This window comes from Staurois parvus, unplaced genomic scaffold, assembly GCF_062004578.1.
Source record: "Staurois parvus isolate SC_StPar_1 unplaced genomic scaffold, SC_StPar_1.0 ptg000298l, whole genome shotgun sequence".
In the NCBI taxonomy this organism is placed as follows: domain Eukaryota; kingdom Metazoa; phylum Chordata; class Amphibia; order Anura; family Ranidae; genus Staurois; species Staurois parvus.
This window is the reverse complement of record NW_028318094.1, coordinates 5,756,083-5,774,130: the sequence shown is the minus strand read 5'-3', so window position 1 is coordinate 5,774,130 and position 18,048 is coordinate 5,756,083. Positions and strand designations below refer to the sequence as shown.

At 41.2% G+C, this 18,048-nt stretch overlaps 1 protein-coding gene across 1 annotated transcript in view; it reads right to left on the bottom strand.

Moving 5' to 3' along the window:
- Positions 1-900: 900 nt before the first annotated feature.
- Positions 901-18,048, bottom strand: part of GALNT10 (polypeptide N-acetylgalactosaminyltransferase 10) — a 298,618-nt gene continuing 281,470 nt past the window's right edge. Inside the window, exons 8-12 of the mRNA XM_089682819.1 lie at positions 15,309-15,416; positions 10,851-11,072; positions 5,105-5,221; positions 4,878-5,027; positions 901-4,578 (exon numbers count right to left, since the gene is read on the bottom strand). Of these exons, the coding sequence (XP_089538945.1) occupies positions 4,411-4,578; positions 4,878-5,027; positions 5,105-5,221; positions 10,851-11,072; positions 15,309-15,416 (765 nt within the window). The 3' untranslated portion in view covers positions 901-4,410. The remainder of the gene's footprint in view (positions 4,579-4,877; positions 5,028-5,104; positions 5,222-10,850; positions 11,073-15,308; positions 15,417-18,048) is intronic.

Here is an 18,048-nt window from a genome sequence, read left to right as displayed (position 1 = left end):
GTGATCGGAGACGTTTTATTTGATTTATTCCTCTGGAATATTGTATGATCACTTTTATTCACATAAGCACTTTATGATTGCATTTGTCAGTGGTGCTTTAGCTCTGCACTTACATTTGACTTGATTACTGTGGGTTTGTTACCTTGCCTTTTGTGCTTGCGGCTACCATATTATCTGCGCTCGCCTCATATCTTGTGTTATATCAAAGATTAGACCCGGCTCCGCCGATCATTATTTAAATGCCAGAGTCTCCACCACTCAATGAAGTTCTGACATTTGACAGCTGAATGACAGGGGTGAGGCTCCTGCAGATTTGGGCTCCACAGGGACTGAACTGAAGACTTAAGTTAGCATATTGATATTTTTTTGTTCAGACTGCGGGATGAATATAAGAAATCGAACACATTTCTTCATTTATGCTAAACAGTGCCGGTGGACAAATCTCCCACTGTGGTTATTATATTCTGACAAATGGTGCCGCCAGCTGTTAAAATCCTGAACCATGCTTGTGTCTGACTGGATGCAGGCACTGTTCGCTCATGGCTCTTTTGATTTTTAAGATGAAGGATGTCAGATCGATTTTTGACTTGTTCATTAGGAACCACATGAAATTAGTCAAGTGTTTGGCTGGCTAAGCATAGGCACCACAAAGAACTGAATTTCAGCAATACCGTTGTCTTATTGCTTTGCTGCCTTGCTGTTTCAAGCCTAGTACAGTTCTGTTACATATTGGTTAGAAGTCTCAGGGGTTTTTCAAAAAGTAGATGGCTATCTGGGAGGTGATGCATAATAGAAATAACTAACTGACTGACTTCCAGTCCAGTAACCTCATAGGAAAAAGCCAAAACTAAACATGGTGCTTCCGTTTGTCTCAAATGGCAAAACATTGCACAGCAAAGCTTCAAAAACATCAAATATCTTAATCGTGCATGTTACTAGTAGCTCACATAAACTAACTCTTTGCTATGAAGTTTAGTCGCTCTTAAGCAACAAAGCATCCCTGTAAATTGTATCCATATGGCAGCTCCAATATACATGTAAAGACAAAAACGTTATCTTAGCTGATGAAAATAGCAGCTCATAAGAGAGCCTTCTTTCACTGTCAACAACTTATTTGGAAGCTGTATTTCATTGCTAGGACATGCAAATAAAAGCACTCAAACATGGTTTGTAAAACACAGTCATACAAATGGCTCCTGGTTATTGAGAGGTAAAGATGAAAAAACAAATTGAACGGGCTCCACCCAACTCCCATGGTCCTCTTGTCCAGCAAGGCACTAGAAAATATTTCAAGTTTCGGCATTTGCTGTTTACTAATATGCTTTGCAGGTTTTCCCATTTCTGTGATGCTGTGTTTAAACTGTTCCATTTTAAATTGGACCTGTTAGACCACCTTTGATCAGTTCCTGCAGAAGCTCCAATTAAGTGTAGGGAGACATCACCCTCTTTTTCGTTGGGACTAGTGCTATACTATATGACCAGAACTTTGTGTTCACCAGATCATTGAACCTATGTGTGCTTATTGGATATTCCATTCCAAAATTTTGGATGTTATTGAATTGGCCCCTCCGCTTTTCTGGGAAGGTTATTTTTTTTTTACAAAGTATTGCAGGTTGCATGGGAAAATGTGTACATTTTCAACTAAAAGAACATTTGTGATGGCAGGGACTAATGTTGAATGAGACGATCTGGCTCACAATCAGCATTCCCATTTATCCCCAAAGTGTTCAGTGGGGTTTATGTCAGGGCTCTGCATAGACCACAGAGTTTCTACATGACAAAATCAATTGTCATCAAACCATGCCTTAATGAACCTGGCACAGAAAAGGGTCTTCCCCAAACTGTTGCCGCAAAGTTGGAATCACACAACTGTCTACAATGTCTTTTTATTGTATGCTGTAGCATTATTAGAACCCTTCACTGAATAGACAGAACTCAGTATTTGAAGTGGTGTTTACGTACTTTACGCTGCATAGTAGGTGTGATGGTCAGGTGTCTATAAAAGTTTGGTCACATCCTGTACCTCTGAGGCAACATATCACAGAGCATGAAGCTGTACATGTGTGCAAATAGCCAGAATTTTTCTAATCCCAAGAATTGGAAGAGGTCAGCCTCCAGCCCAGGACAGGAACCTCAGCTAAAAGGTAGGTGTGACGTGAACGGACAGGTTCCCCATAAAGAAGAAAGAGCAACCCCTTCCCCAAAATGCTGTCTGGTTGCTATGTACCGATATATTCTTCAGAGATGCAATAGTCAATGCTGACAGACAACATTCCCAGTACTGCACTTGAGGTGTATTCAGATCTGAAGGAATGTCAGTCAATTCAATTAAGACAAACTGCTCTTTAAAAGAATTATTTGATACCGTAACAAAAATATTGATGCTTATTAAAAAGTGAAAGTCACAGCCTGATACTTTAGGGTAAACACTGCAATAATAAGTCCAAATATGTCCACACCAAAAGTGCCCTTTACTTTCTCTTTAAACTGTAGGTCTGGGCAAAATAAACCTATTGAGTACATCCCTGCTATGTCCTGTATGTATATTTCCCCATGTTCTCTCTCTCTTTAGAAAAACATTCAGAAAAACATCTTTTGAACTGCCAGAAATCCAGTGACTCCTAACTTCCTGTAGTGAGCCGACAATGCTGCCTCTGCTGCACTGTAATCTCAAGTAGTGTTGTCAGCCCTGCCCAGTCCTCTTCCTTAAAGTGAAGCTATGCTCAGCTCCACGCCAGAGATGTGGTATCCTGGAACTCCCTCGCTGGTTGCTGACATCTTTGGTTGGTCTTCAACCATTCTGTTTGGCCAGGCAAGGATGATGCCACTCCTACACATGCGCTTGTGTTCATTCATCTTGGCATATGCCAAAATTATACACCAGGCTGCGCATATACACTGGGAACAGGCGGGTAAGAATACTTTAATAAAGAAGGAATTCATAGCTTGTAAGCTCTAACGAGCAGGGCCCTCTGTTTCCTCTTGTACCAAACCGTATTGTAACAGTAATGTCTACCTTCATTTTGTAAAGCGCTGCACAAACTCTTGGCGCTATATAAATCTGGCGCTATATAAATCCTGTATAATAATAATAATAGTATGTCTCTTCTGTATTAAAAAACAAATCGCAAATCCTAATTTTTTTTTTATAGTAAAGTTCCATTTTTAAGACCAAATTTACATTTGGAACCGGTTACACTCTAAATACGGGTGTAATATGTAAGATGGAATATTTTCCAGCACCTCCCTCATCCCCCCCCCTTCCCTGCGATACTGGGTGGGGGTTCTTCTCCACCCCAGCTGATATCACATTCAAAACTGGCAAGGCTGTGCAGGGCTCCAGATCTCTGCAAATGAAAAAAAGTCCAGTCTGGCACTGATGAGTGCTCTTGTAGAGCACTGAAACTTCCTCCAGTTTTCTAACAGAAAGCCTGTAGAGGAGTACAGGCATAAAAGCTGGAGGAAGTGTCTGCAGGAGCATGACAGTGCACCCACGATCCACTGATTGCAGGTGCAATGCTTTGCAGGCTCCTGTAGGAAAAAATAATAAATGCAAATATTTTTGCAGAAAAAAAATGCATTTATTATTTTTTTCTTGAAAAGTAAACTTAGCCTTTAAATTATTGAGCTGAGGAAAGGGGGAGATGTTTTGTGATCCAGTAGAAGAGAACTCAGGCACGGCTGATAGTATTAATTGGTCTTCAGCTGCAACAAAGGCAGCATTTTCAGTTCACTACAGGATAACAGGAGCTCACTGCATTCCTGGCAAGATAAACTGATATTTTCTGAATTTGCAGCATATTGCAGATAAGTACTGCATCAGGTTTACAGTAATTGTGTCCAGACCTACAGTTCAAGTCCACCTGGTAAATCTAATCTCTCTAAACAAACGTTTAGCACACTTCATCCAGAGGCAAATAGAAGGCACCCTGGTGCCACAGTAAAAACTCATCTAAAGTCCAAAATATTGAATTACTATACCCAGAGTAAATTCTTCCATTTAAAGTGGGCAGAGTTTGACCCTCTGCAGAGATCTCCCCCACCAGCATGGCTGTAACAGTTCAAGTTTGGAGTGTATGTGTGTGCAAGTGTATGTCAATTTCTGACCTCTGTGTCAGCCTCCCAGGGGCAATGAGACCTCCTGTCCAGCAGGCCAACCACAACACGTGCCTGACTTTCAATAATTTTCAGCTCTAAATCAAGTAATGTTCATTCACAGCATCACGGATAAATAGCAAAACCTGCATTTCTGCATTCAGAATATCCCTTTTTTGTTAATCCTACACACAAATGAAGAACGGAAAAAAATTCCTGCCAAAAAGAAACAAATCTCCCACCCACCCATCAGTAAAAAATATAGATTTAAAATATATATTCCTATTTATATATGTATATCCATTTCCATTTGCATTATAAGCCCCGATCTCTGTTGAAGATTTCTAATATTGTGGAGTTGGTGTTTTCAAAAGTCCATTGCTGTGTCTCGGAGGATGGGTTACAAATGTTCATGAAGATCTTGCGGTCTGATTCGCTGCAGTCTAAACAGCTGTTACTGACGGGGTGATAGATGGTCTTATCCTAGGAACAGAATAGGCAGATTATTATTTGCGTGAAGGTGTACCTGTGGAAATGTATAGGATAGAAAGATAGATAGACAGACAGACAGAGATGGCAGAGAGGAACATGTCTATGACCAGCTACTGAATACCAAACAGACAGACTGACATAGGAAGACTGAGATTGATCTGAGAAACTCTGAGCAGACAGCCAGATGCAGTCTAGCTATAGCATTCTCTCAATCAGTCCACCTGTCCGTCCATCCATCCATCACCTAGCACCCTTTCCTGCCTATAAAGGAAACACTTAGACCTACTGACCTTTTTGTATTTCCAAAGCTGGTTCCCTCTCATCCCATGGCAATCAAAGAGTGTGACAGGACTGGTGTGAGATATGGCATCAAAGCATACTTTTTTGGTGTGCAATGGATCTCCAGGACGTATGTCTTCTCTCCATCCCAGGGTGAATACCTGTAAGAAAGTTTGTGTTAGCTTTTTCCTGCTGAGCTGTGATATGTAAAGAAGACTGAGCCATCCATCCTATCTACCTGCACAGTATTCCATGCATCTGCCTTACGCCCCTTGGTGCAGGTTTCCAGTCGTAGCTCAGAGCCCACAGAGGCATGCTTACTGTCTGCACAGAGGCCTGTCTTCTTGTTCCGAATCTGTAGAAGGGAGGAAAAAAGAAGACTAAACCAATATTCCCCGTTTTTAAAAATTAATCATAACATTGAATAAATGGATTCAGTAAACATTGCTTAAAAGAAAACTCTACCTTGACCATTTTTTATAATATCTTGTAGATCAAGATCGCTTTTAACCTACTGAAAGTCTGTATACACGTATTTATTGGAAGAACTTCTGCTCAGTCACCAATTAGATGCACAACTTTAGCAAGTTTGAAACTGATTGGCAGATCTGTAGAAGTAACCCTAATGCTTCACATTAACCTTTAGTTTGCCCATGCATACAGTCCTGTCAAAGCAATTGACACATACAGTTGTGTTCAAAATAATAGCAGTGTGTGGAAAAAAGTGAATAAAGCTCAAAATCCTTCTAATAGCTTGTATTTCCATACACACAAATGCATTGGGAACACTACACATTCTATTCCAAATCAAAACATGAAGAAAAATATATCAAATTTGTGTTGTTCCTCTAAAAAAATTGAAGAAAAGTGATTATTAGACTGTTCAAAAAAATAGCAGTGTTTGTATTCTTCTTTACAAACTCAAACATTCACTATATAAACTGAAAAATGTTTGAAGATTTTGCTTTCCTTTGAATCACTTAATGAATATTTCGTTGTATAAGCACTGTTTCTGAGAACTGCTGTACATCTGTGTTGCATGGAGTCAACCAACTTCTGGCACCTGTGAACAGGTATTCCAGCCCAGGATGATTGGACTACATTCCACAGTTCTTCTCTATTTCTTGGTTTTGCCTCAGAAACTGCATTTTTGATGTCACCCCACAAGTTTTCTATTGGATTAAGATCCAGGGATTGGGCTGGCCACTCCATAACATCAATCTTGTTGGTCTGGAACCAAGATGTTGCACGTTTACTGGTGTGTTTGGGGTCGTTGTCTTGTTGGAACACCCATTTCAAGGGCAGTTCCTCTTCAGCATAAGGCAGCATGACCTCTTCAAGTATTCTGATGTATTCAAACTGATCCATGATCCCTGGTATGCGATAAATAGTCCCAACACCGTAGTATGAGAAACATCCCCATATCATGATGCTTGCACAACCATGCTTCACTGTCTTCACAGTGTACTGTGGCTTGAATTCAGTGTTTGGGGGTCGTCTGACAAACTGTCTCCGGCCACTAGACTCAAAAAGAACAATCTTACTTTCATCAGTCCACAAAATGTTGCGCCATTTCTCTTTAGGCCAGTCAATGTGCTCTTTGGCAAATTGTAACCTCTTCAGCACGTCTTTTTTTCAACAGTGGGACTTTGCGGGGGCTTCTTGCAGATAGCTTGGCTTCACATAGGCGTCTTCTAATTGTAACAGTACTCACAGGGAACTTTACACCTTCTTTGATCTTCCTGGAGCTGATTGTTGGCTGAGTCCTTGCCATTTTGGCTATTCTTCTATCCATTCGAATGGTAGTTTTTCGCTTTCTTCCACGTCTTTCAGGTTTTGGGTGCCATTTTAAAGCATTTGCGATCATTTTAGCTGAGCAGCCTATCATTTTCTGCACCTCTTTATATGTTTTCCTCTCTCCAATCAACTTTTTAATCAAGGTGCGCTGTTCTTCTGAACAATGTCTGGAACGACCCATTTTCCTCAGAATTTCAGAGAGAAATGCACTGTAACCAGCATGTACAACATTTGCTGCCTTCCTTCCCTAAATAAGGGCAATAATTGCCACCTGTCTTTCAAAGAATGACTGACCTCACTAATAGAACTCCACACTGCTATTATTTTGAACATGCCCCTTTCAATGAGTGATTCAATTACACAGAATTAGCAGCATGCATGTCATGACTGTTGGATTTCTATTACTCTACTACACCTGCTAGTAAATTATTTGCCATGTAGAAATATAATTTCTACCAAAAACAGTGATTGATCAGGTTAGTGATGTCTGACTGCTATTATTTTGAACACAACTGTAGCTGATGAGCACTATATTGCCAAAAGTATTGGGATGCCTGCCTTTGCATGCACATTGACTTTAATGGCATCCCAGTCTTAGTCCGTAGGGTTCAATATTGAGTTGCCCACCCTTTGGAGCTATAACAGCTTAATCTTTTCTGGGAAGGCTGTCCACAAGGTTTAGGAGTGTGTCTATGGGAATATTTGACCATTCTTCCAAAAGCGCATTTGTGAGGTCAGGCACTGATGTCAGATGAGAAGGCCTGGCTTGCAGTCTGCATTCTAATTCATCCCAAAGGTGTTCTATCTGGTTGAGGTCAGGATTCTGTGCAGGCCAGTCAAGTTCCTCCACCCCAAACTCGCTCATCCATGTCTTTACGGACCTTGCTTTGTTCACTGGTGCGCAGTCATGTTGGAACAGGAGGGGGCCATCCATAAACTGTTCCCACAAAGTTGGGAGCATGAAATTGTCCAAAATGTCTTGGTATGCTGACACCTTAAGAGTTCCCTTCAATGGAACTAGGGGGCCAAGCCCAACCCCTGAAAAACAACCCCACACCATAATCCCCCCTCCACCAAACTTTACACTTGGCACAATGCAGTCAAGCAAGTACCATTCTCCTGGCAACTGCCAAACCCAGACACATCCATCAGATCGCCAGACAGAGAAGCGTGATTCGTCACTCCAGAGAACATGTCTCCACTGCTCTAGAGTCCAGTGGCGGTGTGCTTTACACCACTACATCCAACGCTTTGCATTGCGCTTGGTGATGAAAAGCTTGGATGCAGCTGCTCGGACATGGAGACCCATTCCATGAAGTTCTCTACGCACTGTTGTTTTGCTAATCTGAAGGCCACACATTTGGAGGGCTTTAGCTATGGACACTGCAGACACACCGTGCTCTTCAGCATGTGCTGACCCAGCTCTGTCATTTTACGTGGCCTACCACTTCATGGCTGAGTTGCTGCTGTTCCCAGTTGCTTCCACTTTGTTATAATACCACTAACAGTTGACCATGGAATATTTGGTAGCAAGAAAATTGCACGGATGGACTTATTGCACAGGTGGCAACCTATCACGGTACCACACTTGAATTCACTGAGCTCCTGAGAGCGACCCATTCTTTCACAAATGTTTGTAGAAGCAGTCTGCATGCCTAGGTGCTTGATTTTATACACCTGCGGCCATGGAGATGATTGGAACACCTGAATCCAACAATTTGGAGGGGTGTCCCAATACCTTTGGCAATATAGTGTATGTAAACTGGTCTGGTACTTAAAGTATATGTAAAATCTTTTTATTTGATAGAATAAGGAACATAATCCTCTACAAATGAAACTATTAAAGAAAAAACCCTAAATATTTATTTATTATAGGTACTTCTATAGCGCCGTCAATTTACACAGCGCTTTACATATATACTGTACATTCACATCAGTTCTGATTCTAGTTACCAGTAAATTATAATGCAAAAGGGCAAATATGCACAGACAATTGCCCACATATTTAAAAAAAAAAAAAAGTTTGAACGCCTTCCTTTAATGTCCCATTAAATTGTTCATTTGGGCCAAGCTAGCCCAAACAATTTTCTGCACAGGTGCGCTTGCTGGAAGCTTCTGGTACATACAATATAAAGCCCTGTGTTCCAGCAATGGGATGGGGGTTTCACCTACCACTCCCAGAACAAAATATTGTCGGGCTAATCTCTGCTCAGCCTTTCACAGGAAGCTTTATATTCTATGAATGAATACACAGTTTCTTCTGATTGGCTGAGGTGGAGAGGCAAGCAGTTGACATCACGATCTTCACCTCAGCCAACAAGGAGAAGCTTTGCATTTATTCATAGAATATAAAGCTTCCCATGATTGGCTGAGCAGCATTTGGGATGACACTATTTTGTTCTGGGAGCAGGACAGGAAGTTTTCACCCCTCTGCTGGAACACAGCACTGTATACTGTATGTAGCGGAGGCCAAGCAAGTGGACCTGATAGTAAATAGTTTGTTTGGGTCAGCTTGGCCCAGCCCAGGCAAACTATTTAAAGGGACTTTAAGCGTAGTGTTAGGCTTTACATTGCTTGTCATTTATAAAATGATTTTGGGTTGTTTTTTTTTCTTATTATTTATCACCATAAAAGTTCTGCCTAATGTATAGATGAGGTTATAGTTTTTTCATTTTTTGTGCTGAGGCAAATTATATAAATACTTTTTGTAAGAATGTAACACACTAAGATAGTCTATCAGTGTAGTTTGGGTATGCTTAAAGACATACATCCATTGATAGCACTGATTTAGGGTGCTCAAAGTTTTGGGATATGTCAGTGTGGCTTTTTTGTTGGCATTCACACCCGACATGGTTTTTAAACTGCACCATTACTACTGTAATTGAAACGTAATGTACCTCCAAAGCAGCTTGTCAGGTGAAATGTGTCAATGGGCTTAGTAGGTTGTACTCCTGTTTCCTGCTTTACACCAAACCACCTTGCTGCTGCCCTGCTATCACAGTTCTGTGGCAGAGTCCAAAAAGGAGGGTGCACAGGCCTGGTACATTACCTTAAAAATGAGATTTATTTATAAATTGTAAAATACTCACAAGAGAAATATAAAATCAGATCAAAATGAGAAGCATGTCATAAGGGATGCAGAGTGGTTCAGGAACCCCTAAAGGTGGTCTGGTGGGGAACTGTGAACCTCTGGACAGCTGGTGGATGACGCGTTTCGAGGCTGTACCTCTTCTTCAGAGCCAGTGTCCTGGACCACTCTGCATGCAACATGCTTCTAATTTTTATCTGTTTTTATATTTCTCTTGTGAGTATTTTACAATTTATAAATAAATCTCATTTTTAAGGTAATGCACCAGGCCTGTGCACCCTGTTTTTGTTTCTTATATACAGTTCTCTTTGGATTTCACTGGTCCATTGACACATTGCAAGGCTTGCATTCCTTTCTTACTCATGTGGGAATAATGACATTGTGGAGTCCACTGTCCAATGCAAGAGCACATGCATCCGGTTGCTTTATTCTTCTTTCCTGTGGAAGAGTCCACCTGACAGTGGATTTGATCCTCTGCACAACAGCACTCAGTCTGGAAAAGGGAATGGCAACACTGGGAGTCATGCTGACAAGAGGAGAGAGCAGAGGGATGACCTCATTACTTGCTGCTGCTGCTGCTTAGCCAGCAGGCTAGGTATGGAGAAGGGACACCATTGTATCCCTTCTACATCTTAAAACTAACAGAAAAAGTGGTGTCATCCACCAGACTGTGAAATTAGTTTGCAGTTAAAACAGCTTCCTAGGTCCCTTTCACACGGACATTCCATCTGTCCGTTTTTCATCTGTCTGTAGACAAATGAAAAACAAATAGCAACGTATTCCTATGGGCAAATGGATGTAATCATCATTCATTTACATCAGTTTTTCGTCCGCTTCCATTCAGGCCCATTTCTTTTTCTGCATTTATGTTCCATTCAGAAAACTGATGTAAATGGATGTAAAATGAATGTAACTGTGGACGTGACTGAATGGATGACACCCATGTGAAAGGGGCCTTACATCAGTAATATGTACTTTATTTGTCTTTAAAGCCGTTTGCTGGACTTACACCTTAATATTATTTTGCCACACAAAAAGGTTGACCCCTTCCTGGGTATGGAGGTCCTTTGAATACTTTTCTGGCCTGACTTTCACTTACCTCTCCCCAAGAAGCAGCAGGAGGCTCAACAGGCGGGTAATATTTTGGCAAGTCCCAAGCCACTTTAGTCATGAACCACTTGAAAGTCTGACAGTTTAATCTGCTGCGCAGCTCCTTCTGAGATGTCACATCACCAGGTGAGAGATGCCGGTAGTCAGGGCGTCGTTGGTAGATATATTCTGCATATTCATCCATCCACACTTCAGCTACTCTCTTCAGGTTCTATAAGGGGAAATAGACTTCTCAGACAAAGCTTCAAATGCTATTACTTGCGAATACCCACCAACAAAGACAATATAATTGGATTTGTTGGTTAAAAGTACCATCAAGATATAAAATGGAGTTAGCAACATGACCACTAGATGGGGCAAAAACAAAGCGTATTCCTGTGTTCAGTGGCTTGGAATGAATAGTAGAGAAATACATTGTGCTCCAGTAAGTACAGCTAAGTATATGTTTATGAGATCTTTTCTCCTTTCATGTGTTGAGCCAGGCTCAGACTATCAGACACCAGGAATTCTTAAAGCAGCCTTGCATTTTGATCATGATATGAACATAAAAGGGGTACGTATTTTTTCTAAACCCATTACTTTGCTTTAAAGTCTTACTTCCCCTTTAAAAAAAAGTAGCAAAGTAGCACAATATCTAGTGGTAAAAATAACAGTATACAATAAACAGCACAACGTACACAGTGGAGCAGAATAAAGTATGTAAGACAGGAGAGGATGCAATGGTTCAGAATATGTCATGTACTGTACACCATACAAAGTGGAGCAGTCTAGAGTGGGTATCGTGCATCACACAATACAGAGTGGCGTAGTCCACAGTATGCAATATTTTACACAGTGTAAAACATACTGCATTCTGCAGTAGAGAAAATACATCACAGCTCTCTGAGCTGAGCAATCTGCACTACATAACATGCAAGCACAGCATACAGAGCACAGCTTCAGTATGTAATGTACAGCACAATGTACAAAGTAGAGCAGTCTTCAGTACATAACATACAGCACAGCTTTTATAGTTTTGTGCTCTGTATTATGTAATGTACTTCACAGTGTAAAGACTAGAGTGGTCTTCCTTATGTAATGTACAGCATGATGTACAAAGTGGAAAAGTCTAAAGTATGTAACATACAGCACAGCTTTTAAAGTTTTGTGGTCTGTATTACATAATGTACTTCACAGTGTAAAGAATAGAGTGGTCTTCTGTATGCAATGTACAGCACTATGTTCAAAATGGAAAAGTCTAAAGTATGTAACATACAGCACAGCTTTTATAGTCTGTATTATGTAATGTACTTCACAGTGTAAAGAATAGAGTGGTCTTCCTTATGTAATGTACAGCACTATGTACAAAGTGGAAAAGTCTAAAGTATGTAACATACAGCACAGCTTTTAAGGTTTTGTGGTCTGTATTATGTAATGTACTTCACAGTGTAAAGAATAGAGTGGTTGTCAGGAATGGACTTGCCAGTAATGGTGGGACCCACCTGCCTTGTGGGCTGCAGTACCAGGGCTGTCCAGCGGGTGCTCCCGGCAATCAGAGACTCAACCCTGCAGCCAGCCAAACACCTGAAGTTGATCATGCAGGTGTATTTAAGGGATGGCCAGACCTGCAGTCTCGGCCTTGGTGTGTGGTTTTCCTGGGCCCTGTATCTTGTTCCTGCATCCCTGTTCCTGTTCCTGTCTCTGTCTGATTCGTTGCTGACCCTGCCTGATCCGGACCTCTGCTGACTTCTCCTGTTTTATCCCTGGCTTGTGACCCCGACCATTCTCTGCCTGACCCCCTGTACCTACCTGCCCTATTGATATTGACCCGGCCTGCCTGACGACGCTTGCATTGTATGTACTGTTATCTGTGGGTGGTTTGGTTTGGTTTGTTTGCACTGTGTTATGTTTTAGTATTGCACTGCGTTTATGTTTGTATTGTTAGTCTTTAATAAATTATATTGTTCATAACTTATCTGAAGCCTGCGTTTCCCTGCGTCAGTCACATACCTCTGGTCACACCCCGGAGCCCTGACAGTGGTCTTCTGTATGTAATATACAGCACTATGTGTAAAGTGGAAAAGTCTAGAGCATGTAACATACAACACAGGGCCCTAGAGCAAGTAATGTACAGCATGGTGTACAGTGGTCTGGAGTATATAACCTACAACACGGCATACAGCGTGCAACAGTCTGGTAAATAAAATGTACAGTGCAATTGCACAAAGTGTGGAAGTCTGGGGTGTAATTATCTACAGTGTTGGGTACATAGCAAAATGTACAGAGTATGACTGTAGAGAGTATGTAGTGTACAGCACAGCTAACAGTGTAGAAATGCACTGAAAACCCCCATTTCCACTGTTTCACACTTGCAAAGCTACAAGGACACTAGAGTTAGGAAGCATCCAGTAACACTGCATATGAATCCAAAGTGTCCACTGTATGCTAGGTTAAGGAAGTTACTAAATACTTTCCGCAACATGGCGGCGAACAACACCCTACAAACATGTAGTGCACAGAGGACTTCCAAAACTAATTAGTAACACAAGTTGTACTCTTCAAAAGGTAGGTGTGCAAGGGTGAGGGGACTGAAGATATACACCTCCAACCTGATGCTGCCAAATACTGTCATGCCTGCAGTTTTGCCATGGTGTTATGGTGTAAAGGACTGATACCGATATCTCCCAGTGAACAGTCTGGTGTATGAATGGAAGATCCACTAATGTCAGTAGAAGAGCTGTATGTGAGAGGAGTGCGTACATCTATAAGGGAGGTGTGTTTGTAGCGGAATCATCTAGACAGAAAGTGGCTACAAGGTAAGTGGGCTGTGGAAGGGTTGAATGCCTACAGGTACAACCAGATGCATTTTTTTGTGGTTTATACGAACTACGGGATGGATAGAGTGATTCAAAGAATCCTAGGCAGAATTACAAAACATTTTGTTGTATACTGAAATATATACAAGCTAATAAAATTATATAGGTTAATAAAATCAATAGAAAATTGGTAAAAGCAGACAAAATCCTATCATGAAACTAGTTCAACACCTATAAGTATACGAAAAAATCAGGCAGGGTGACCAAGACAATGCTTTGCAAAACAAATAGAACATAATGGTTAGAAACAGTAATGCAACAAATGCTTCTTCTCCCGCATAAAGTGATATTAAAGGTTTGTTTGTTTTTTTTTCTTTAAATAACAAACATGTCATAATTGCTTGCTTTGTGCAGTGGTTCTGCACAGAGCAGCCCCGATCCTCTTCTTTTTTGGGTCCCCCCTCTGGCATTCCTGCCCCCACTGACCTTAATAGCAAGCTGCTTGCTATGAGGGCACTGGTGCATGCTTGCTCCCGAGCCCGGCTGTATACCTTGCCCCACGCTCTCTTTCATTGGCTTTCTGGCTGTGATTGATAACAGTGGGAGCCGATGGCTCCCATTGCTGTCTCAGTCAATGAGGAGAAGGAGCCCCGGGACAGCTGAGGCTCTCATGCACATACCTTGATCAAGAGGGGGCTCAGGTAAGTATGGGGGGAGGGGTCTCAGGTAAGTATGGGGGAGGGGGGGGGGGCTCGGGGGTAAGATTTTACATGCAATTATGGCTAGCAGCTAAGATAGCTGTAGCTGCTAGTAGTAATCACTGTTTTCTCCTGGCGGAAACAGCTCCCCCCGCCGGAAGAACACAATGGCCTTAGCAGGAGGGATTCCCCCATCAACACAGTCAGTGGTTGCAGGACAGAAAATCACTCTGTCTATGGCCGGCATTAGTCCAGAGGTTCTCATTTAAATTCATTGTGAAAGAAACTACTAGATGGCAAACAGAATATAGCATGCAATCAAAAAGACATAGGGCTTTAGGGTCATGATTATTTTATTTTTTGCAATAGGGAGCAGGACACGAATATTTTTTTTTTTATACACGCAGGAACAAAATTGTTAACTTAAAGTGTTACTAAACCCAGGACCCTGTATTCACTATATCTGGTCTCCCACCGTACAGGGAACATGAAAATGCAATTATTTTAGTAAATATCTTTTCTCATCAGCACTTAGAGCAGTCTTGATACTTCTATCACCGTCCACCAGAGTACATGCTAAAGCTTGTAGGAGGAGTTTTCATTTTGCTCTAGGAGGATGCAGAACCCCTGACCTCTGTCTGGACAGTGCTGACTGGCCCTGTGCTGATCACATGCACTCTACCAAGAAAAAAAAAAACCCTCTCTAGCAATAAACACCAAACTGAGCATGTGCAGAGTGACTCCACACGATATGTCTTATTAGGAGATGAGGGGGACACTGGAAGAAGGGGAGCATCAGAGAAGTCAGGATCAAAAAGCCTTTTTACACAATGCAGAGGATTAACCCCTTAGGTTCCACAGTGAGTATAACAAGCATGCTTTACTGCATATACAGACTGATTTTACTGTTGTGGGTTTAGTAACAATTTAATATTGAAGGTGGAATAACTTTACCCTTGCCAGACTGACACCAGCAGGAACCTTGTAGGGCACATATTTCCGGTAAATATGTCCCACTCGAGAGCATGGCGCATCTTCCATCCGACCTCCGCACATCCACACCTGTAGCAACATACAAATATGACTGGTTAGCCAAGGACAAGGGGAAATCTGTGAATTCATCCTTCATGTAAACCATATATACTGTATCTAGTCATTTAGCATCTTACTATTATTATTCATGATGTGTAAAAAAAGGTCAGAACCTCTGTAAAATTATTATCGCTATTTGTGTCCCAATTTCCTTTAATGTCCTATTCGGGCTGGTATCATTCTCTTGAACAGGAAGGAAAAAAAAACAGACAAAGGCTCTTATCCTTCCCCAGTCTAGTTTTAAAGCCCATGTTGGAACCCTCACTTCCTGTCTTTGGTGGCACTGGTAAGAGGAAGTGAGCGTACATCTACACAATGGGACCTCAGATAGGAATAAGAATTTTACAGAGGTTCTATTTTTCCCTAACTCTATCCAAATTACAAAAATTCTGCTTCTCATTTAATTTTGTTTATTTATTTCAGGCAGTTATATTATGTTTATTTATTTATTTCAGGCACTTATATTATGTTTATTTATTTATTTCAGGCACTTATATAGCGCCGTCAATTTATGCAGCGCTTTACATACACACATTTTATATATATATATATATATATATATATATATATACTGTATATATAGTACATTCACATCAATCCCTAACCCTCAAGGGGTGTACAATCTAAGGTCCCTAACTCACATTCATATACTAGTGCCAATTTAGACAAGATTCAATTAACCTACCAGCATGTCTTTGGAGTGTGAGAGGAGACCGGAGTACCTGGAGGAAACCCACACAGGCACAGGAAGAACACGCAAACCAAACTGTGGTAGGGATTCGAACCAAGGACCCTAGTACTGCCGAGCTAACCATTTGGCCACTGTACTGCCCCCCTGATGTCAATAAATGTATCAATATGTTTTAGTAAAGAACTGCAGTTTAAACAAAGACATCTGCATTGTGTCTAATGGCAAAGAACACTAAGTATTCACAGTTGTGCCCCAGCTGTTAAAACTGGAAAGACTTTTAATATACAAATAAACAGACAGCTGACACCCAACATTCGGAACAAGTCGAAGCGATAACTAAAAGGATTTCCTTGTACTTGTGCCCCAATCCAGGCATCCAGTATGGCTGCCATGTTCCCAGAGTTTCAGCATGTGACATTTCACATTGGATGGAGTGGTAAGGGATTGGAACACCTGTGTGGTTCTACTGCAGAAAGTTTTTCCTTGCTGGGGAGATCCAGTGGAGACCCCTGTAGTGCAGACTGCTAAGGGGAGATTTGGACAGATTTCCACTTACTTAAAAAAAAAAAAAAAAAAAAAGAAAAGAAACCTGACAGGTATTAACCATTCCCTTCCCTATCCAAGCTTAAACAGGCATTTTTGTTTTAGAGGCTGGAGAAATAAAGTAAGTCTCCCAAATAATTTCTTACGACTTTCAAGGTAATGACATCTCTGTGTTTGCATTCCCAGGCCTGTACACCTGCCAATGCAATTACTAGGGGGGGTCCCAGCTCTTTAGCCTATGTTATTTTACGGAGAATCTAGTTGGGGGAGCACCCCGAACTCCCAGGTGATAAAGGTGGGTACTAAGAAGATTATGCCATTGGCGTTCCTAAAACATAAAAAGCCAGCGAGTGATTGAGCGATCTAGACTGCACTTCTAACCAAAATATTACTTTTTCATGAACGTTCCCTTTAATTCCGGCTAATCACTATTATATACTATCCTAGGATTATTCTGAAATAAGAGAAAACAGAAAATAATTTCCAACTAAAATGCTGCCTCTTTGACTCGCCTGCCAAGCACTGCATGCTTTCTTTAGACTTTAAGTGCGCCAAGTTCAAAACGAAGGGTTCGCTGAATGTCCTCTGGATTTACATGACCGAAGCCCTATAATTTATGCATGCTCTGAGCCTCTTGGTAGCAAGATGAGAAAAAAATGGGTCATTACAAGATAAATGCATTCTGAACTAGCAAGTTTTAATTACACTTAAACAATCATTATGTAACACTTTACAACAAACTCCCTCCCATGAGACGGCAGCAAGTAAAACAGCAGTTTCTCGCAGCGTGTGGCTGTTTTAATAAGTATCAAGGGTTTTCAGATGCGGACATTAAAGGGCTTGTAAAATGAAGCTAAAAGTCATTCCATAGAAAATAGCTTGTAATATATTTCACAAACATAAATGTACAATTTGCTATACCAATTGGTATACAGTGTATCATCTTGTATTGAGTGTTTGGACATCTCTCTAACAAAGTACCATGTTTCTGGGGAGTCTGTCAATGTCCACATTAAAGGAAAGCTCCAGAAAACAGAAATGGGGGAACTGGGGAGCACAGTACTTTGGGAAGTGTAATGTTTTAATTATGCTTTCTTCTGCGCTTTGCTTTCTGAAGGCTGCCAGCAGTACAGTTAGAACATTGCTTCCAGTCCATGCACTTTCTATGTCCTGTCCCTGCTATTTTCTACATGTAAATAGTTGCTGTAATAGATGTCTATGGAGCAGCAACTTTCAGTTTCCCTTTAAATCCCACACTCATCGATTTTATAGTCACCTCTTTTTCACTCCCTAGCCGCTTCCAGTTCTATTGCAGCCACCAAAATACCTGTCGTTAGAGTGCAGAATGCGCAGTGACTTCATTCCCTC